Source organism: Vigna angularis, chromosome 4, assembly GCF_016808095.1.
Source record: "Vigna angularis cultivar LongXiaoDou No.4 chromosome 4, ASM1680809v1, whole genome shotgun sequence".
NCBI classification, from domain to species: domain Eukaryota; kingdom Viridiplantae; phylum Streptophyta; class Magnoliopsida; order Fabales; family Fabaceae; genus Vigna; species Vigna angularis.
This window is the reverse complement of record NC_068973.1, coordinates 28998752-29015162: the sequence shown is the minus strand read 5'-3', so window position 1 is coordinate 29015162 and position 16411 is coordinate 28998752. Positions and strand designations below refer to the sequence as shown.

General features: G+C 39.6%; 4 protein-coding genes across 4 annotated transcripts; 3 read left to right on the top strand and 1 right to left on the bottom strand.

Annotated features, from left to right (window-relative positions):
- The first annotated feature begins 5993 nt into the window (after positions 1-5993).
- LOC108330934 (pentatricopeptide repeat-containing protein At3g21470) lies at positions 5994-8316 on the top strand. The gene has a single exon (XM_017565537.2). It carries the CDS (start codon positions 6298-6300, stop codon positions 7852-7854), a length of 1557 nt encoding a protein of 518 aa, XP_017421026.1. The 5' UTR covers positions 5994-6297; the 3' UTR covers positions 7855-8316.
- A 142-nt stretch (positions 8317-8458) lies between these two features.
- On the bottom strand, positions 8459-10748 carry LOC108330875 (psbP domain-containing protein 4, chloroplastic). The gene is made up of 5 exons (XM_017565459.2): positions 10264-10748; positions 9623-9726; positions 9232-9343; positions 8861-9088; positions 8459-8737 (listed from the first exon to the last, which is right to left on the bottom strand). Exons 1-5 carry the CDS (start codon positions 10562-10564, stop codon positions 8673-8675), a joined length of 810 nt encoding a protein of 269 aa, XP_017420948.1. The 5' UTR covers positions 10565-10748; the 3' UTR covers positions 8459-8672.
- A 1458-nt stretch (positions 10749-12206) lies between these two features.
- Positions 12207-14169, top strand: LOC128196257 (uncharacterized). Its single transcript, XM_052876507.1, has 3 exons — positions 12207-12501; positions 12550-13778; positions 13870-14169. The coding sequence occupies exons 1-3, from the start codon at positions 12207-12209 to the stop codon at positions 14167-14169; spliced, it is 1824 nt and encodes a 607-aa protein (XP_052732467.1).
- Positions 14165-15175, top strand: LOC128196297 (uncharacterized). The gene is made up of 2 exons (XM_052876615.1): positions 14165-14427; positions 14516-15175. Exons 1-2 carry the CDS (start codon positions 14228-14230, stop codon positions 15066-15068), a joined length of 753 nt encoding a protein of 250 aa, XP_052732575.1. The 5' UTR covers positions 14165-14227; the 3' UTR covers positions 15069-15175.
- The last annotated feature ends 1236 nt before the right edge of the window (positions 15176-16411 follow it).

Sequence of the window (16411 nt, the reverse complement as noted above, 5' to 3'; positions counted from 1 at the left end):
TGATGAACTTCGAGTGGAGTTAGACACCTTAGATGAACGAAGAGAGGTGGCAACGATTAGAGCAGAGGCCCAGAAAAGACTTCTTGCGAGACGTTATAACACCAAGGTGAAACCCCGACAATTCGTTGAAGGAGATCTCGTGTGGAGAAAGACGGTGGAAGCCCGACGAAACCGAGCGGTAGGGAAACTAGCCGCAAAGTGGGAAGGTCCCTTCAAAGTGGTCGAAAACTTAAAGAACGGAGCATACCGTTTGGAGTATCCAACGGGAAAGGCTATTCTCAATACATGGAATGCGTCGCACTTGAAGTTTTATTTCAGCTAAGAAAGAAACTTGTACTTTTTATCGCATATCAATAATACTATGGTTTTCATCACTTATCATGAGATTTTCATCATTTGTCATAGCAGCCGAGCGGGTGAGGCAGATTTCTTTCGTGAACTCTCACCTTGGTCTTAGGGCACGCTTCTAGTGAACTCCTAAGACCTAAACCGAGCGGGTGAGGCAGATTTCTTTCGTGAACTCTCACCTTGGTCTTAAGGCACGCTCCTAGTGAACTCCTAAGACCTAAACCGAGCAAGTGAGGCAGATTTCTTTCGTGAACTCTCACCTTGGTCTTAGGGCACGCTCCTAGTGAACTCCTAAGACCTAAACCGAGCGGGTGAGACAGATTTCTTTCGTGAACTCTCACCTTGGTCTTAGGGCACGCTCCTAGTGAACTCCTAAGACCTAAACCGAGCGGGTGAGGCAGATTTCTTTCGTGAACTCTTACCTTGGTCTTAGGGCACGCTCCTAGTGAACTCCTAAGACCTAAACCGAACGGATGAGGCAGATTTCTTTCGTGAACTCTCACCTTGATCTTAGGGTACGCTCCTAGTGAACTCTTAAGACCTAAACCCAGCGGGTGAGGCAGATTTCTTTCGTGAACTCTCACCTTGGTCTTAGGGCACGCTCCTAGTGAGCTCCTAAGACCTAAAATCGAGAGGCAATAAAGGTACGTTGTTGAAGACTTGACAAATCAAGCGTGAAATTAAGTATGAAGCATATGCGTACGAAATAAGTGCTCGACAGGTACGTATTCATTCAAAATAAATCTGTTACAAGTTACAGAGGTAAAAAAGCAACAAAATTTTACAGCTAAAAGACCTAAGGTTGGACATCAACCCCGTCGGTCTCCTCGATCACCTCAACGGGAGTCTGAATGGTAGGAATGGCCACAGGTGAAGGTGGAGCAACATGGATCGGAACTAATCTCCCATCCACCACCATCATGCTCACATCGAGACGAGGGTCTTCGGTCGGAACTTGCAAAAGGAGGTTACACTACGCGAGCGCTTTCTCGAAGCCGAGTAAATGCTCATTCACCACTTCATCGCCTAGAAATTTGTTGTTCGCCTCCGGTTTCAACACTCGATCCCGAAGCAAATCCCGATCGGCCAAAAGGCCATCCCTCTCTGTCATCAACTCTTTATTTGAGGTAGTCGCTTTTTGGAGGTCAAGCTTCAAGTCATCAAAAGACTGTTGCATACGGTGTTGAGCAGAGCCGGTCTCGGCCAGCAGAGTGTTGGCTTTTTTCTTGTCCTCGTCCGCTATCCTTTCTGTCTCGGCCAGGCAGAGGGTCAAGTCTTGGTTGGACTTCACGGCGGCGTCGTACTTCTCTTGAAGAGACTGAAGCTCTGTAGAAGCCGAGGCTCTCTTCTGGGCGGCATAAGCTAAACACATTGTAGACCGAGCGGCCAACTCCATAGCCATATTGGAGGCCTCCTCCTCGGTCATCCCATTGACTAGAGCCTTCTCCTCAGCAAAAAGATCAAAGTGAATGCGCTTCGCCACCCACGAGTTGGGACTCAGCGGCCCAGAGAGGGGAGGACCGTTGGGCAGAGTCCTCTTGGCACGTATGGATTCGACAGAAGATTTTCGAACGGCTTTTCGTTTTCCCTTCTTCTTTGGAATAGGCTCCGACTGTGGAACCTTGTCGGCAAGGTGACGAATAGATTTGGGTGACTGGACTTCAGTAGTGGGCGGAGGAGGTGGTGCCTTTTGGATCGGTAGAGACGTCGCAGGGATGGCAGCAGTAGTCGGGGCGCGGGATAAGCCCCCTCTTGTTTTCCTTACGTCTGCCCCCCTCTGAGCGAACAAGCGGGGAAAGGTGCTGCTTCTGGCTGGATCCATCTTGGATAAGTAGCATTAGGCGAAAGATTTTTGTTGTTCAGGAAACCGATCAGCATGCGAGAAGATGACTTGAGGGGCAGCTGACTCAGTTGATTTATGAAGTCCAAATCCTCGGGTGTCATCCGTGACTTGGGCCAGGAAATAACCTTTTTGGGGTTGTTGATCCAATAAAAGGGAAACTTAGCCCGCCCGTCCGGGAAACATAAACTCTTGTACCCAGCTTCCGAAGGCACGGCCTTAAAGAAATTTCCTTTAAAGTCTTTGTACGAGCTATTGAAAAGAGATAACAAATGTCTATTCTCGATCGTTCTCAGGGAAACCCAAGGTTTGGACGGATGAGGTTGTACGTGAAAAAAGTAAAGGAAGGCTCCAAGAGTGGGGTATAAGGCTAAGCCGGTACAGACGGCAGAGAATGCTTGCATAAACGCCCAACCGTTCGGATGCAGCTGGGTAGGAGCAACGTTAAGCTACCTCAGAACGCTCATTTGAAAATCTGAAAAAGGAAGGAGAACCTTTAAATCTTTAAACATGGTGGCGTAAGCATAGAAGAAGTCTGTGGGGTAATTTTCCCGACCGTGGCATACACGCTCGGTCATTTGGCAAACAACTAGTTTAAAATGGCTAGCGTCCTCGGCAACCTTGACCAGACAAACACTACTGGCAAAGTCCTTAAATGGACGACGATGGTAGAAAGAGGAAGACATTTGCCTAACCTCATGGGGAACCCAATCATAGACGGAAACAACAGGCCAATCTCTGGGCTTACCGTCCCAAGCACCAGAAGAGTCCACGTTAATGACGACTTCTTCGGGAGCATCACTATCCGCCAGAAGATCGGAAGAGTTCCTTGAATTGGTGGCTATAGCACCCTGACCAGCAACGGTACCCGAGGAGGAAGACGAAGTACCAACCTTATCATCGGGATACCCCCTGCCCTCTTCATCGGCGACATCAGAAGACATGATTACCTGAGATAGGATTAGGATGAGGAGAATAGGCACGAGAAAGAAATGAAGGCGAGGAGAAAGGGGTAAAAAATTAGGGCAAATTCGGGGCTATTTATAGGAGGTAAAAGGCGATTCGCCAAGCAAATTTAGAGCGTCAAATGAAGAAAGATCTGACGGTCTAGGCGATCTGACGGTTCGTTTTTTACTTTTCCCGCCTAAATTTTACCGTCATGACTCTACGAATTCACGCCCTTTTAGAAGGTCAACAACGCGGTTGAAGGTCCTAATAAGAGAAGACGCGAACCGATCGGAAGCTACTTCAAAACCCTACGCAAAAATATTTTTGCTTGGGCTTGGGGGACTGGTGTTACTACCGAGTAGGTTAGACCGACCGGACACGCAAGAGTTACTACCGAGTAGGTTAGACCGACCGGACACGCAGGAGTTACTACCGAGTGGGTTAGACCGACCGGGCAGGCAGGAGTTACTACCGAGTAGGTTAGACCGACCGGACACGCAGGGGCGAGGGAAGCCAAGTATTCTCGGTCGGACACTAGAATAATACTCGTGAACTATCCAGCCGTTTGCGGGAGACAACTTTTGAATGTCAATGAATGCATAATTAATGAGGTAACGATCACTGTAGGGCAGTTAAGGTTGGCATTGATCGTCATTAAGAGGTAAATTAATGGTTAATATTCCTTGAAACCATATAAATAACAATTAACTAAGAAGGTAAACTCTCTGATTTCTGATTTTGATTAGACTTGCGGAGATAAATTCTGACTTGAGCGTCGGAGTGTTTCCTGCAGGTCACCCCCATTTTGGCATTGAGAGAGGAAGATTCGGGAGGTAAGATAGAAGTGAGAAGGACCCATCGGTGAAGGAGGAACGTTCCCGAGCGGAAGCAGCAGGTGCTTTCCTCGTCCCATTCCAGCAGAAACAGATATATTTTGTTTAACATTAACCATATGGATCATAAATAAATCCTACATACTATACTAATTAACTGGTGTAGAAATAAAATTAGATTTATTATCTCATCCATAAGTCAATGCAACATAACACGTGTAGAAATAAGATTAGATTTATTGTCTTGTCCATAAGTTAATGCATATTTTATTATATCTAAATAAAATTTGCAATATGAACATAAAAGGTTAGCCATAAACTCACAACAATGGTAGAAATAACATGGTTGTACAAAAGATAATGACACTTCAAAATAAAATACACGAAGCAAAGAAGGAAGTTATTTTTGTAACATGTTTGGAGATGTTATGAAGGGCAAAGCCCAAACACATACTCAAGTGGGAAGCATGGTAATTGTTAACTTTTTAGCAAGCGTGCAAAATATTTCAAGTAATATAGATTGTAAGTCCAAGTATCGTTTTCTAAGGAATTTGTGTTTGTTTAGTTAATTATGATTACTTACTAATTTATGCAATGAATATAAACATTGATTGATTCAAATATGTTGAAAACATATAAACTTATACTGAATATAAAAATTATAAAATGATACGGTTAAAGACTCATCGGAGTTGGACTTCATGAGCCATGCTCCATGCACTCATCCATACAATATATCTCTAACATATTCAAGCATTCACATCATAAGTATACAAGCCCTCCCTTAGAGACAAGTTCTAAATCCTTATGTAAAAATAATAACCCCTTAGATATTCAAACACAAGATTTACATTAAGAAAAATTGTCTAGAAAGACCAAAAGCTTTGATCTATGTCTATAACCAAACCTTTTGGTCGTTTTATCTATGTCTATGTTCTAAAACATTTTTCAATGATTAAACACCACTCAAATAGCATAGATATTCCATCATGTACGTGAATAAAAAGGATAGAACACAAGAATAATGAAAGATATTCTATTGCATAGAAAGAACTACAAAGAGTTTAGGTACATTACATCCAACCTTAATGAAATACAGTTTAGCTACTCCTATACATCTAGAACACAAGAGGGGATTGGAATAATGAAAATGATGGAGGAAGATGGAGTCCTTGAGCCTTAAAAGTGTCTCAACCCGTGTCTTAAGCTTCAGCTGCATTCCCAAGTCCAAAACTACTCTTTTGTTCAAGTTTTGACACTTTAAACCATTAAAAAAATGCTTTCTCGCTAGTCCAAAATATCATCTTACTCGATGAAAGGTAGCTTCTCTTACATGTTAGCTTGTTCTACTCGCCAGACTTCTTGACTAGACTAGAGTTGCCAAAGTCTCGTTAGACAAGTGACTTCTAACTTTATCTCTCTAATATTTTCCAATCTTTCAATTTCTTATAAAATAAACCAAAAACTAAATAATTATATTTATTTATGAAAACTATATACTAGATCTCTTCATCGAATATAATCCAAAATATATAATACAAAAGAGAAATAAGAGGTTCTAATAGAAAAGAAAAAAATATTGTTTCTAGTCAAAATGTTTTGTGAGCACAAGAATGACACGAGGAAACTGTGCTTGTTACAATATAAAAAAAATTTAATATTGGAAAACTATCTAAAAGAAATTTTGTAAATGGCTTAGGCACCACAAGATTAAAAACAATAGTTCGTGCCTTTCTTCACATCTCGTGTAACAATAGGTTAGAAATACTTGGATGCAGTCTGTACGTAACATTCTTCGAGAATCCATTATTGTTGTTAGGTAGGATATGCAAGGGTTGTGTATGGTCTTCCAATATTACCTTGATTTTTCGTCTTTGCAAAAACGTAAAGAAACGACATATTAAAATATTACTCAATGCAAAAGAAATAAAAAATTGCTGTAAAATATAAAAATAATACAACAAAAAAAATTAAAGTTAGAATTTTAACATAGATACAACGTGCGTAGCCAAAAAAAGGGAAAAAAATTGTAAGCACTTATCCCATCGTTCCTAAATATCCACCATCCAGTTACACTTTCAGTGAAAAAAAGGGAGCTGTTATTACTAAAAACATGGGAGAAAAACCAGAGCACCACCTTTGCTCGAGTTTCTGTCTTCCACTGCTACGAATTATAGTTACTCTTAATTTTAAAATTATTATAGCAGCTGCAATTTAGTCCTTCGTAAGATGTTGAAACACTTATATCCATCTTTTTGTCAAAATTTTGACATAAACATGCTAACACGCCAAATTGTGTGGATCCATGATGAGCTTTAACCTTGCCTCATGGAGAACAACCCATCTTATTGGTCTTGTTCAATAAGGAACCACATTCGGCAAGGATCACTGAGATGTGCCCTTCTTGCGTATAAACAAACCCGGCACGTAGGATTATACGACTCCAGTGTGGTCCCTCTGTTACTCAAGGCATGCGCTTTTCTTCCCTTTCTTCACTACGTGAAGACCTTGCATGCAGAGTCCATCAAGGCTGGTTCAGGGAGCGACGTGATCATTGGAACCGCATTGCTTACAAGTTATTGCAAATGTGACGCTACCAGAGATGCACGGAAACTGTTCGATACAATGCCGGAAAGAAATGTTGTGACTTCGAATGCCATGATCAGTGGGTACTTGAGAAATGGAGACACAGGATCTGCTTCTCTTGTATTTGAGGAGATGCAAGGGAAAACTCAAGTGACTTGGAGTCAGATGATTGGTGGGTTTGCTAGGAATGGAGATATTGTCACCGCTCGGAGGTTGTTTGATGAGGTTCCTCGTGAGTTGAAGGATGTGTTAATATGGACTGTGATGGTTGATGGGTATGCTAGAATAGGAGAGATGGAAGCTGCCAGGGGGATCTTTGAGTTGATGCCTGAAAGGAATTGCTTTGTGTGGTCGTCTATGCTTTATGGGTACTGCAAGAAGGGCAATATTGCTGAGGCTGAGGCGGTTTTCAGCCGGGTTCTGGTCCGGAATTTGGAGATTTGGAATTCCATGATTGCTGGCTATGTGCAGAATGGATTTTGTGAGAAAGCACTGCAAGCTTTTGAGGGAATGGTAGCTGAAGGGTTTGAACCGGATGAGTTCACTGTTGTTAGTGTTTTATCTGCCTGTGCGCAGCTGGGGAGCCTGGATGTTGGTAAGCAAATCCATCACATGATAGAACATAGAGGGATAGCTGTGAACCCGTTTGTTTTGAGTGGATTGATTGACATGTATGCGAAATGTGGTGACTTGGTCAATGCAAGGTTGGTGTTTGAAGGATTCAATGAGAGGAACATCATCTGCTGGAATGCTATGATTTCAGGTTTTGCCATCAATGGAAAATGCAGAGAGGTTCTTGAGTTTTTTGGCAGGATGGAGGACTCAAATATAAGGCCTGATGGTATCACCTTTCTTACTGTGCTTTCAGCGTGTGCTCATGGGGGTTTGGTCCGTGAAGCTTTTGAAGTAATATCCAAAATGGAGGGATATGCAATTGAAATAGGAATCAAGCATTATGGATGCATGGTTGACCTCTTGGGAAGAGCAGGGAGATTAAAAGATGCTTATGACTTGATGGTAAGAATGCCAGTGAAACCTAACGACATAGTTTTAGGGGCAATGCTTGGTGCATGCCGTATTCATTCAGATGTAAACATGGCAGAACAAGTAATGAAGTTGATCCATGAAGACTCTGTTACAGGTGCTAATTCTCACAATGTGCTTTTGTCCAATATTTATGCAACTTCCGAAAAATGGGAGAAAGCTGAAAGGATGAGGAGAATCATGGTAGATGGAGGATCTCAAAAGATACCTGGGTGTAGTTCAATCATCTTTAGTGACTATTGCGGATTGAAGTGAGGAAGCCCCACATTGAAATGAACGGCCTAAGTGCAATCTAAAAAGGAGAAATACCAAAATAAGACTGGCCTACTGGCAATAATGATGCAAAGTGCTTTGGTACTGTGAGCCCCGCGCCAAGATCAATCCGTGGTTTCTGCCTCCATTATGAGATAATATTTCAACAGATTTGTATTAGTGAAGCTACTCGATTTGTGCTTATTATCAAGGAGTTGTCTGAGAAAGGATGAAAGAATTGCGCTTTACTAATACATCACTGATTCATTCTGTTGGTGGTCCTTCATTGATAGATCATTCATAAATATTATGATAAGCCCCTACTAAGACATGTGCCAATGCCCTGACATAGGATTAGAAGTCTTAGATATATTGTGCTTTATGTTAAGTAGAGAAATATAATTCCTATATTAATTATGTTATTTTAACATATTGATTTGTATTTAGATTTAGCCTACATTCTCATTATTATAAATACATTATTCTATATGTATTTTCTATATAAGGGAGATTAATCCTAACTTAGTTTTACTATATTCAACAAGAACAAATACCCTACCTCTTAAACTTTAAATTCTCGAAAATTAAGTAACCAAGCTTCTTAATCTTCACTATAAATCCAAGCTTCTCAATCATAGCATTTACCAAATGTAACAAAACTGGTTTGGTACATTGATGGTTCAAAGATTCAACATATATGATCTTTCGATCCACATAAATCCCAATCAGACACAGTATTGAGAAACAACCACTTCTTTGTACTAAACTACAAATACAGAAAGTTTCATTTCAACGATCTCTTGGTTCACTGAAGATTCAAATTATACAACCCGAAAAGACTCAGCTATCTTCTTTAAATCATCGTAGTGTCTCTTCCATTGAAGACCTGCAAATTGCAATTGAGTTGAGACAACATTATATTATTTTCTGTTAGTTTTCATAGTTTCTTTATATGCTTTCTAGCTGTTCAGACTTGTGAGATGACTTAGAAGGGGATAAATAGTCATACCACTGCCTGTTACGCCAAACAAATATAAGCGATTGCCAGCTGCAGTGGCAGTAATGAAAATGTGAGGAGGCTCTAGCTCAAACTGGTAATACTTTCTTCCTTCATGTTCTGCTACATTAGAGCTCAGAACCTTCCCTTCTACATTTTCGCCGATTACTTCTGGACCAAATGCATTGATCACTTTCTCTGGAGGTCCAATTTTTTCTATTGTAGCATTATCACCAAGATCTGTATAGATTTATAGTAAATATATTACCACATAAATGGAAGTTCAACCTAGAGGTTTCACTGTTCTTTCTGTTTCAATTTATTCTCCATATCTCTAGAAAGCAAAGATTGAGAAAGAAAAATGAGCAAAACTCAGTACTCACCATCTGAAAATCGAAGAACGGGAGCAACAATGACAAACAAGCGTCCTTCCTTAGAGCTGGCAAATCTCAAATCTATCTCTGTGCCACCAAGATCTGCTATTGATACTGGTACCTGCTAAGCATATATATGCTGGCTGAAGTATACAGAAACCATGGAGCTGAAGAAAACAAAAGATAAAATGTCCTCTAGATGAAGACATGTTGTAACAGATCTTTCAGATTAAAAGAGAAGTAAACTGCTCGCACAAAAAAGAGGCATGGGAGTTATTTCGTTTATGAGTTCTAAGGAATTTCCACCGGTATATTTATAACTTTTCAATACGTGTGACTGGATGAGATAGAAAAGAAATATTCTAGTGATTTTTTCCAACTCTAACTTGTAAAGAATCACCTCTTCCCATTCTTGAGGCACTCTGAAGGAGTATGGGATAATAGGACTCCATCCAACACCATGTCCACCAGACTTCTCATCTGGCCTGCGATATGTCCTCCAACCTGTCTGATCAAATCCTTGCTTACGTTATCTCACTTTCATTTAAAATCTATAACAGAAGAGACAATTGGAATTCTAACTTAAAAAACATGTATAAAATCAAGTTAAGAATTAAGCATCAACTGTATGTATAGCTCTAAAAGTGGAAGAGATATTTATTTTTTCTTTCCTAGAAGGACCGGGCCATTTCATAACTGGTAGACTGAAACTTTTTGCCTCTCCTAAAGGGTATTAGGATTAAACCAGTGTTGCACCAATTGGCGCTTCTTTTAAACTAAACAACCATAGTTTTATCATTTACAACAAATTTGACACTCTACACCCACGGCATCTTTATCATACGACGGAGTACATTTCCTTTATCACGGCTTACATTAAAAAATTGCTTTCTTATGGTTTGTATGCACATTTATCTGCCTGCATTGCTACATCACAAATTCATTTACTTTGGGACACTACAGTCTACAGATAGAATAGTGTAGTCATCGCAGAATGGACTGTGCAAACAAATTGTTTATTATAATCCAAAGTGAACGAACCTTGTTCATCTGGTTCGGACAGACCAGGAATTCTCCCAGCAAGAAGGCCTTGTTTCACCACGGCCAAACTCTCACCCGGGAAACCCAGCAAGGAAACCCCAGAAGCCAAAACTGTTCTTCTGGTCACCAACAAAGAGGAGAACTTCTCACTTTCTCTGCCTTCTGAGGCTAAAGCAGCCACAGTTCTTAGAATCCCAGTTTGCTGTGAGGAATAACAAGGTGTATGTGAAGAGTTAATGACGTGCAGGTTCTGCGGATTCCTCCAGCATAGCACACTGGTCGTGGACAAGGCTGTTGCCATGTCCACGAAGGTTTATATGCTGAGTTGTTACTAGAGGATGAAACTGAAAAGGGGAAAGAATTTGGGCAGCTCAGAATACAAGATTAAAGAAATTCGTAGAAACTGATTTCTGATGGAAAGGTTAATGCAGAAGCTGAGGTCCAAATAAGGATACTGAGCTTTAATAATTTTGTGGACACGGTGCTATTGTGCTCATGAACTTGTTATTTCCTCTTAGCTAACTAAGTATCTATTTCTAGCCTAACACGTGTTATACAACATGGATATAAAAAAAAAATAAGTGATATACTTTACAATTTTTCTTACTGTTGTGTTGCACACCGAAGGGACAAAGACAGTTCCATTATTTCATATTTATTTATAAAAAAAGGTTTAATCATTTTCGACATTCCTATTTGTGCAGGTTTGTCTCATAGGTCCTCGTTTTCTAAAGTGTGTCAAAATGGTCCTTAATTTTGAAAATTGCAATCAATTAAGACCTTCCCGTTAAGTTGGCTGGACGGCGTTAAAGAAATTGATGCGTGGGCTGCTGAGATGACCAAATGGTACTGACGTGGCACAGTACTGTTGTTGACTTGGCTTAATGGTGAGTTTTTATATTTAAAAAAATGAAATTTTTAAATCAAAACGCAACGTTTTTATTTTTAACAGAATAAATGAACGTTACGTTAGTTTTATTTAATTTCAATGTTGGGGAATTTGGGATAATTGGGAGAATAGGGTTTTGTCGAGGGTTGGCTTTTGTGGTTGGAATTTGGGGGACAATAAGGTATATCAGTGTTATTTGGTATAGTTGGTGACTAAATAGGTATCGTTTCTAGATTTGCGAGTGATCTATCGGTGCTATTTCGGTAGAATCAGGAAGGTGTTGGCGGTGAAGCACGTGGAAGGCAGTGGCGAAAGTGTTCGAAGTGAACCACCTTTTTCAGGTTAGTAAATGTGCTTTTGATTGAATTTTTTGATGATTTTGTCCTTTATGGTTGTCCTACACTGTTGCATGTTGTATACTGTTTCGTTTTCGATTACAATGTGGTCCCCCATTATTAAAGTGTTGTTGGATTGTCTTTTTCAGTGGGTTGTGGTTTGTATATATTGTTATTACTTTTTGTTGTTGTCGGTTGCAATGTGGTCCCCCATTGTTAAAGTGTTTTCTTACTTTATAGGTTAAAATATAATTGTTGTGTTGTACGTCATGGAAGAAAATTTTGAAGTTGTTTTCCACCATGGTGGAAAGTTCATAAATGAAGGAAGACTTAAGTATGAGGGGGAGAGTACAAGTTTTTCCTTTGACCCAGACATGTGGAGCTATTTCCTTGTAGTCAATGTAGTAAAAGGTCTAGGTTATGATGGGTTTAAGGAGTTGTTGTACTGTGTAGGTGGTGGTTCTGTGTTGGAAAATAGGTTGGAACCTTTGTTGGATGACATAGGAGCCATGCACATGATTACCTTAGTCAGGCTTAATGGTGAGGTTCATCTATTTGTTGTTCACAATGTCTCTGAACCTCAGGTGATACATATGTTAGAATATATTCCTCAGAATACAGATGAAGTAGAAGTTGAACTTGTAGGTATGGTTAAGGGTGAAGGTGAAGAGCAAGGTGGGGGTATGGTTGAGGGTTAATGTGAAGAGCAAGGTGGGGGTATGACTGAAAGTGTTGTTGTTTCAGAAGAAAGAGTTGAGGCTGATGATGTTGTTGAAGGAGAAATTCAAACAAAGGTTGGTGGGGGTGAATGTGAAGAGGATAGTGAAAGACAATTTGAGGTGGCTGTCAATGAAGGTGAGAGAGGTCAGTGTGATGGAATGACTGAAAGTGTTGTTGTTTCAGAAGAAAGACTTCAGGATGATGTTTTTGTTGAAGGAGAAATTCAAACAGAGGTTGGTGGGGGTGAATGTGAACAGCATAGTGAAAGACAATTTGAGGTGGTTGTAGATGAAGGTGAGAGAGGTTAGTGTGATGGAATGACTGAAACTGTTGTTGTTTCAGAAGAAAGAGTTGAGGCTGATGATGTTGTTGAAGGAGAAATTGAAACACAGGTTGGTGTGGGTGAGGTTGAAGAGGATGCTTGTGATGTTCGTAGCTGGACCAGTAGTGGTGATGATGATGGCAATGATGAGGTTAATTATGACTGTATGGAAGGTCTGGTTGATGTTAATGTTGAGTGTGATTTAGAAGAGGAGGTAGGAGATAGAGTGGCAGATTGGTTTGGTAATGTCCAAGTTGATGTGCAATCTGATGATAGTGATGTGGATGATGGAATGAATAGTGATGATGATAGAGGTTTGTCCGATGATGAATGGAAATCTGATGAATTAGACAGTGGAGCAGAAAGTGAAGCACAAGATGATGAAGAGGAGGGTTATGTGAAGTTTGTAACCTTTTGCATGCCTAAGACAATGGTAGATTATAAATGGGATGTGGGAACTTATTTTGCTGACAAGCAAGACTTTGTGGATGCCATCAAAACATATGCAATAGAAAATGGCAGAAATATTAAATATATTAAAAATGATAAGAAGAGAATTAGGCTAAAATGTATGGGTGCTAAAGGAGAGTGCCCCTGGATGGCATATTGTGCTTATATGGAAGTCATTCATACGTGGCAATTAAGGACTATTGTTGACAACCACAGATGTAGTAGAGAGCACAAATTAAGATTACTTAATGCAAAATGGCTCAGTAAGAGGTTGGAAAAAACTGTTAGACAAAATCCCCAAGTAAAGGGAGTGGAAATTCGTGAGAAGATAAATAGAAAATGGAATGTAGGTGTATCTAGATGTATGGCTTATAAGGTAAAGGCCATTGCTTCAGACAATGTTGATGGGTCTTTCAAATACCAATATAGAAGGATTTATGATTATGCGAATGAGGTTTTAGCTCGTAATCCAGGATCCACAGTGAAAGTCAAAGTTGAAGAGAATGTGGATGGAGCCATTTTTAGGAGGTTTTATACATGTCTAAAGGCTTGCAAGGATAGTTTTGTGTCCTGCAGGCCAATTATTGGGTTGGATGGTGCTTTTCTGAAAGGAAAATATGGTGGTGAAATGTTAACTGCTGTTGGTAGAGACGCAAATGATCAAATGCTACCTCTTGCGTATGCTGTGGTGGAAGTAGAGAACAAGGATACTTGGAGATGGTTCCTTGAACTTCTGGTTGAAGATCTCGGTGGGGAGGAAGTAAGTTCATCATTTACATTCATGTCGGACCAGCAAAAGGTAATGCACATGACCTATTCCCCGATTATGTTAATTAACTTTCATATTGAAATCATATCTCTAAGAACACTGTCATAATTTGATTCAACAGGGACTACTACAAGCTGTACAAGAAGTGGTGCCTGGAGTTGATCAACATTTCTGTGTTAGGCACTTATACGCTAATTTTAGAAAGAAATTCCCTGGAAAACAACTAAAGCGTTTGATGTGGAAGGCAGCTACAACAACCCATCCACAAGCATGGGAAGCAGAAATGAGAAATATTAAACACCTTAACGATGAGGCTTTCAAATACTTGTTAAAAATCCCTCCCAGGTTTGTATTTAAATTTCTATTGTTAAAAATGTGCCAAATTTTCACAGTAACATTGATGAACATATATATGTTGTAAGTACTGGTCAAGATCAAGATTTAGCAGCAAGCCTCAGTGTGATACTTTGGTTAACAACATGTCAGAGGCTTTCAATAGTGTAATGGTGCATACAAGGTCTAAGCCAATCGTAACCATGTTGGAGGAAATCCGCCTTTACTTGATGAAGAGATGGGCAACTAACAGGACAAAAAGTCAATCACTTTCTGGGAACATTTGTCCAAAAATCATGACTAGACTAAAGAAGGAGTCTCAGTTAACTAAATATTGGATACCGTGGTAAGAATGAGGTTTGTTGACTTATGATTTCTTTTAAAATGTGTAAGTGGTTTATGATTATAATGTGTTTCTTGTTTTGATTTTACAGCTGGTCAGCCAACAAGATTTTTGAAGTTCGCCATGTGTCCCAAGCTGGTGACAAATTTGTAGTAAATTTAGATGAAAATTTGTGTACATGCAGGAAGTGGGAAATCACTGGCATACCATGTTGCCACACCTTAGCTGCTATGAAATTCCTAAATCTTGATGCAGAGGAATTCATTCCATGTTGCTTTAGGAAATCAACATATGAAGAAACATACTCTTCAATTGTCTATCCAATAAATGAGAACAATCTGTGGGAGATTACCACATATGATGATGTCCTCCCTCCACCAAAAAGAACATTGCCTGGGAGACCAAAGAAGAAGCGAAGGTTGGAGCAATGGGAGTTGGTGAAGGATCACAAAAGAATGAGGAAGGGTGGTTTAAAGAAAAGATGTGGCATTTGTAAGGAACTCGGCCACAACAGGACTTCTTGCACCAAAGCAAAACAAACAATTGATGTTAACTCTCAACAAACACAACAAAGTAACCCATCAACTCAACCTTACATGCCATCATCAAATCAGGAAGAAGCTGCAGTTGAAGGGGATAAATGAACAAATTTAATGTTTCTTTTTATATCTTTTTTGTAATGTCTGTCATTTGAACAACAGTTTGGTAATCTTTTTGTATTAGACAGCAGTTTGGTAATCTTTTTGTATCAGACAGCAGCTTGGTGATCTTTTTGTATTAGACAGCAGTTTGGTAATCATCAGACAATGTCATTCTGCTTTTAAGAGTCTGTATTTTGATGTTTTATATTGGTTTCTTCACCTTTGCTTATCAATGAAATCAGTAGGTTTCTTCACCTCTGCATATCAATGAAATGAGTCTATATTTTGATGTTTTATATTTGTTGTGCACTTTTGTCCAGATATATTTGTTCTCCATCACGTATGTTTATCTACATATTTGGGCATCAGAAAAATATATGCCTTATTATTGGGTGATGCAAAATTCTTTAAAAAGTGACCCTGAGCAATGCAGATTTTTTTAGACTCATAAAAACACCTCAGATATGCATGACGCAGGTGTATGATAGCAATATATAGACTCATAAAAACATAACAGCTTTAACATAATAACATTATTTACTCATCACATTCCATAACAAAAATAGAATTTTTCACTAATAAGAAGTTTGACTTTTATTGAAATGGAACAAAGGTACAACACAGTTACAACCCATCAGCCCATTGTCATCAACATTGATACGCAAATTGTGTTTATTACACATAAAAGAAAAACCAAAAATATCAACACCTTCATCCGCTTTTCAACAACCAACAAAGATTTCTCAAACTTAACTAAAATTTTCCTATTACTATCCATTTTTTCACTGTGCACCGAACTTTCTTTCTTTCCTTCACACTTCAAGCATTTGCCCCTTTCCTCTTCCACAACATCATTGAACCATTTGAAGTAGTTGCAACCACCCTCTTTAGCAGCACTCTATATAAACAACAATCTCTTCTCAAAAACACTTCCACACAATACAAACGTCAAATAAATCATACCTTATACTTCGAGCATCCCCAAAATTGCTTGCCACGATTCTTCAAAGTTTTCGCAGTTCTCATCGCACATCTCAGTCCACAGTGGCAAATCGGTGAACACACATTACGGTTCTCCTTCCGCCACACATTGCATGTCGACGAACAACAAGAATGCTCCTTCGACATCGTCTTCGAACAACTACGTTCTTAAACCCACCCACCTGCGTCGAACCAAAATACCCTCAAATAACAACCTCCAACACGAACCTCGCTCTCGTCACCGAATTTGGGGATTTCTTCAATTTAGGGATTCCTTCATTTAAAACGTTCATTTATTCTGTTAAAAATCAAAATGTTGCGTTTTGATTTAAAAATTTCACTTTTTTAAATATAAAAACTCACCA

Bases quoted from the DNA above. Each gene is read 5' to 3' on its own strand.
- LOC108330875 (XM_017565459.2), bottom strand. From the start codon at position 10,564: ATGGCAACAGCCTTGTCCACGACCAGTGTGCTATGCTGGAGGAATCCG. The intron at 9,727-10,263 runs GTTCGTTCACTT...TTGATCAGACAG, and splicing joins GTCCGAACCAGATGAACAAG to GTTGGAGGACATATCGCAGG. The intron at 9,344-9,622 runs GTGATTCTTTAC...TATGCTTAGCAG, and splicing joins TGCCTCAAGAATGGGAAGAG to GTACCAGTATCAATAGCAGA.
- LOC128196297 (XM_052876615.1), top strand. From the start codon at position 14,228: ATGTCAGAGGCTTTCAATAGTGTAATGGTGCATACAAGGTCTAAGCCA. The intron at 14,428-14,515 runs GTAAGAATGAGG...TTGATTTTACAG, and splicing joins ACTAAATATTGGATACCGTG to CTGGTCAGCCAACAAGATTT.
- LOC108330934 (XM_017565537.2), top strand. From the start codon at position 6,298: ATGGAGAACAACCCATCTTATTGGTCTTGTTCAATAAGGAACCACATT.
- LOC128196257 (XM_052876507.1), top strand. From the start codon at position 12,207: ATGACTGAAAGTGTTGTTGTTTCAGAAGAAAGAGTTGAGGCTGATGAT. The intron at 12,502-12,549 runs GTGAGAGAGGTT...TTGTTGTTTCAG, and splicing joins TGAGGTGGTTGTAGATGAAG to AAGAAAGAGTTGAGGCTGAT. The intron at 13,779-13,869 runs GTAATGCACATG...TTGATTCAACAG, and splicing joins TCATGTCGGACCAGCAAAAG to GGACTACTACAAGCTGTACA.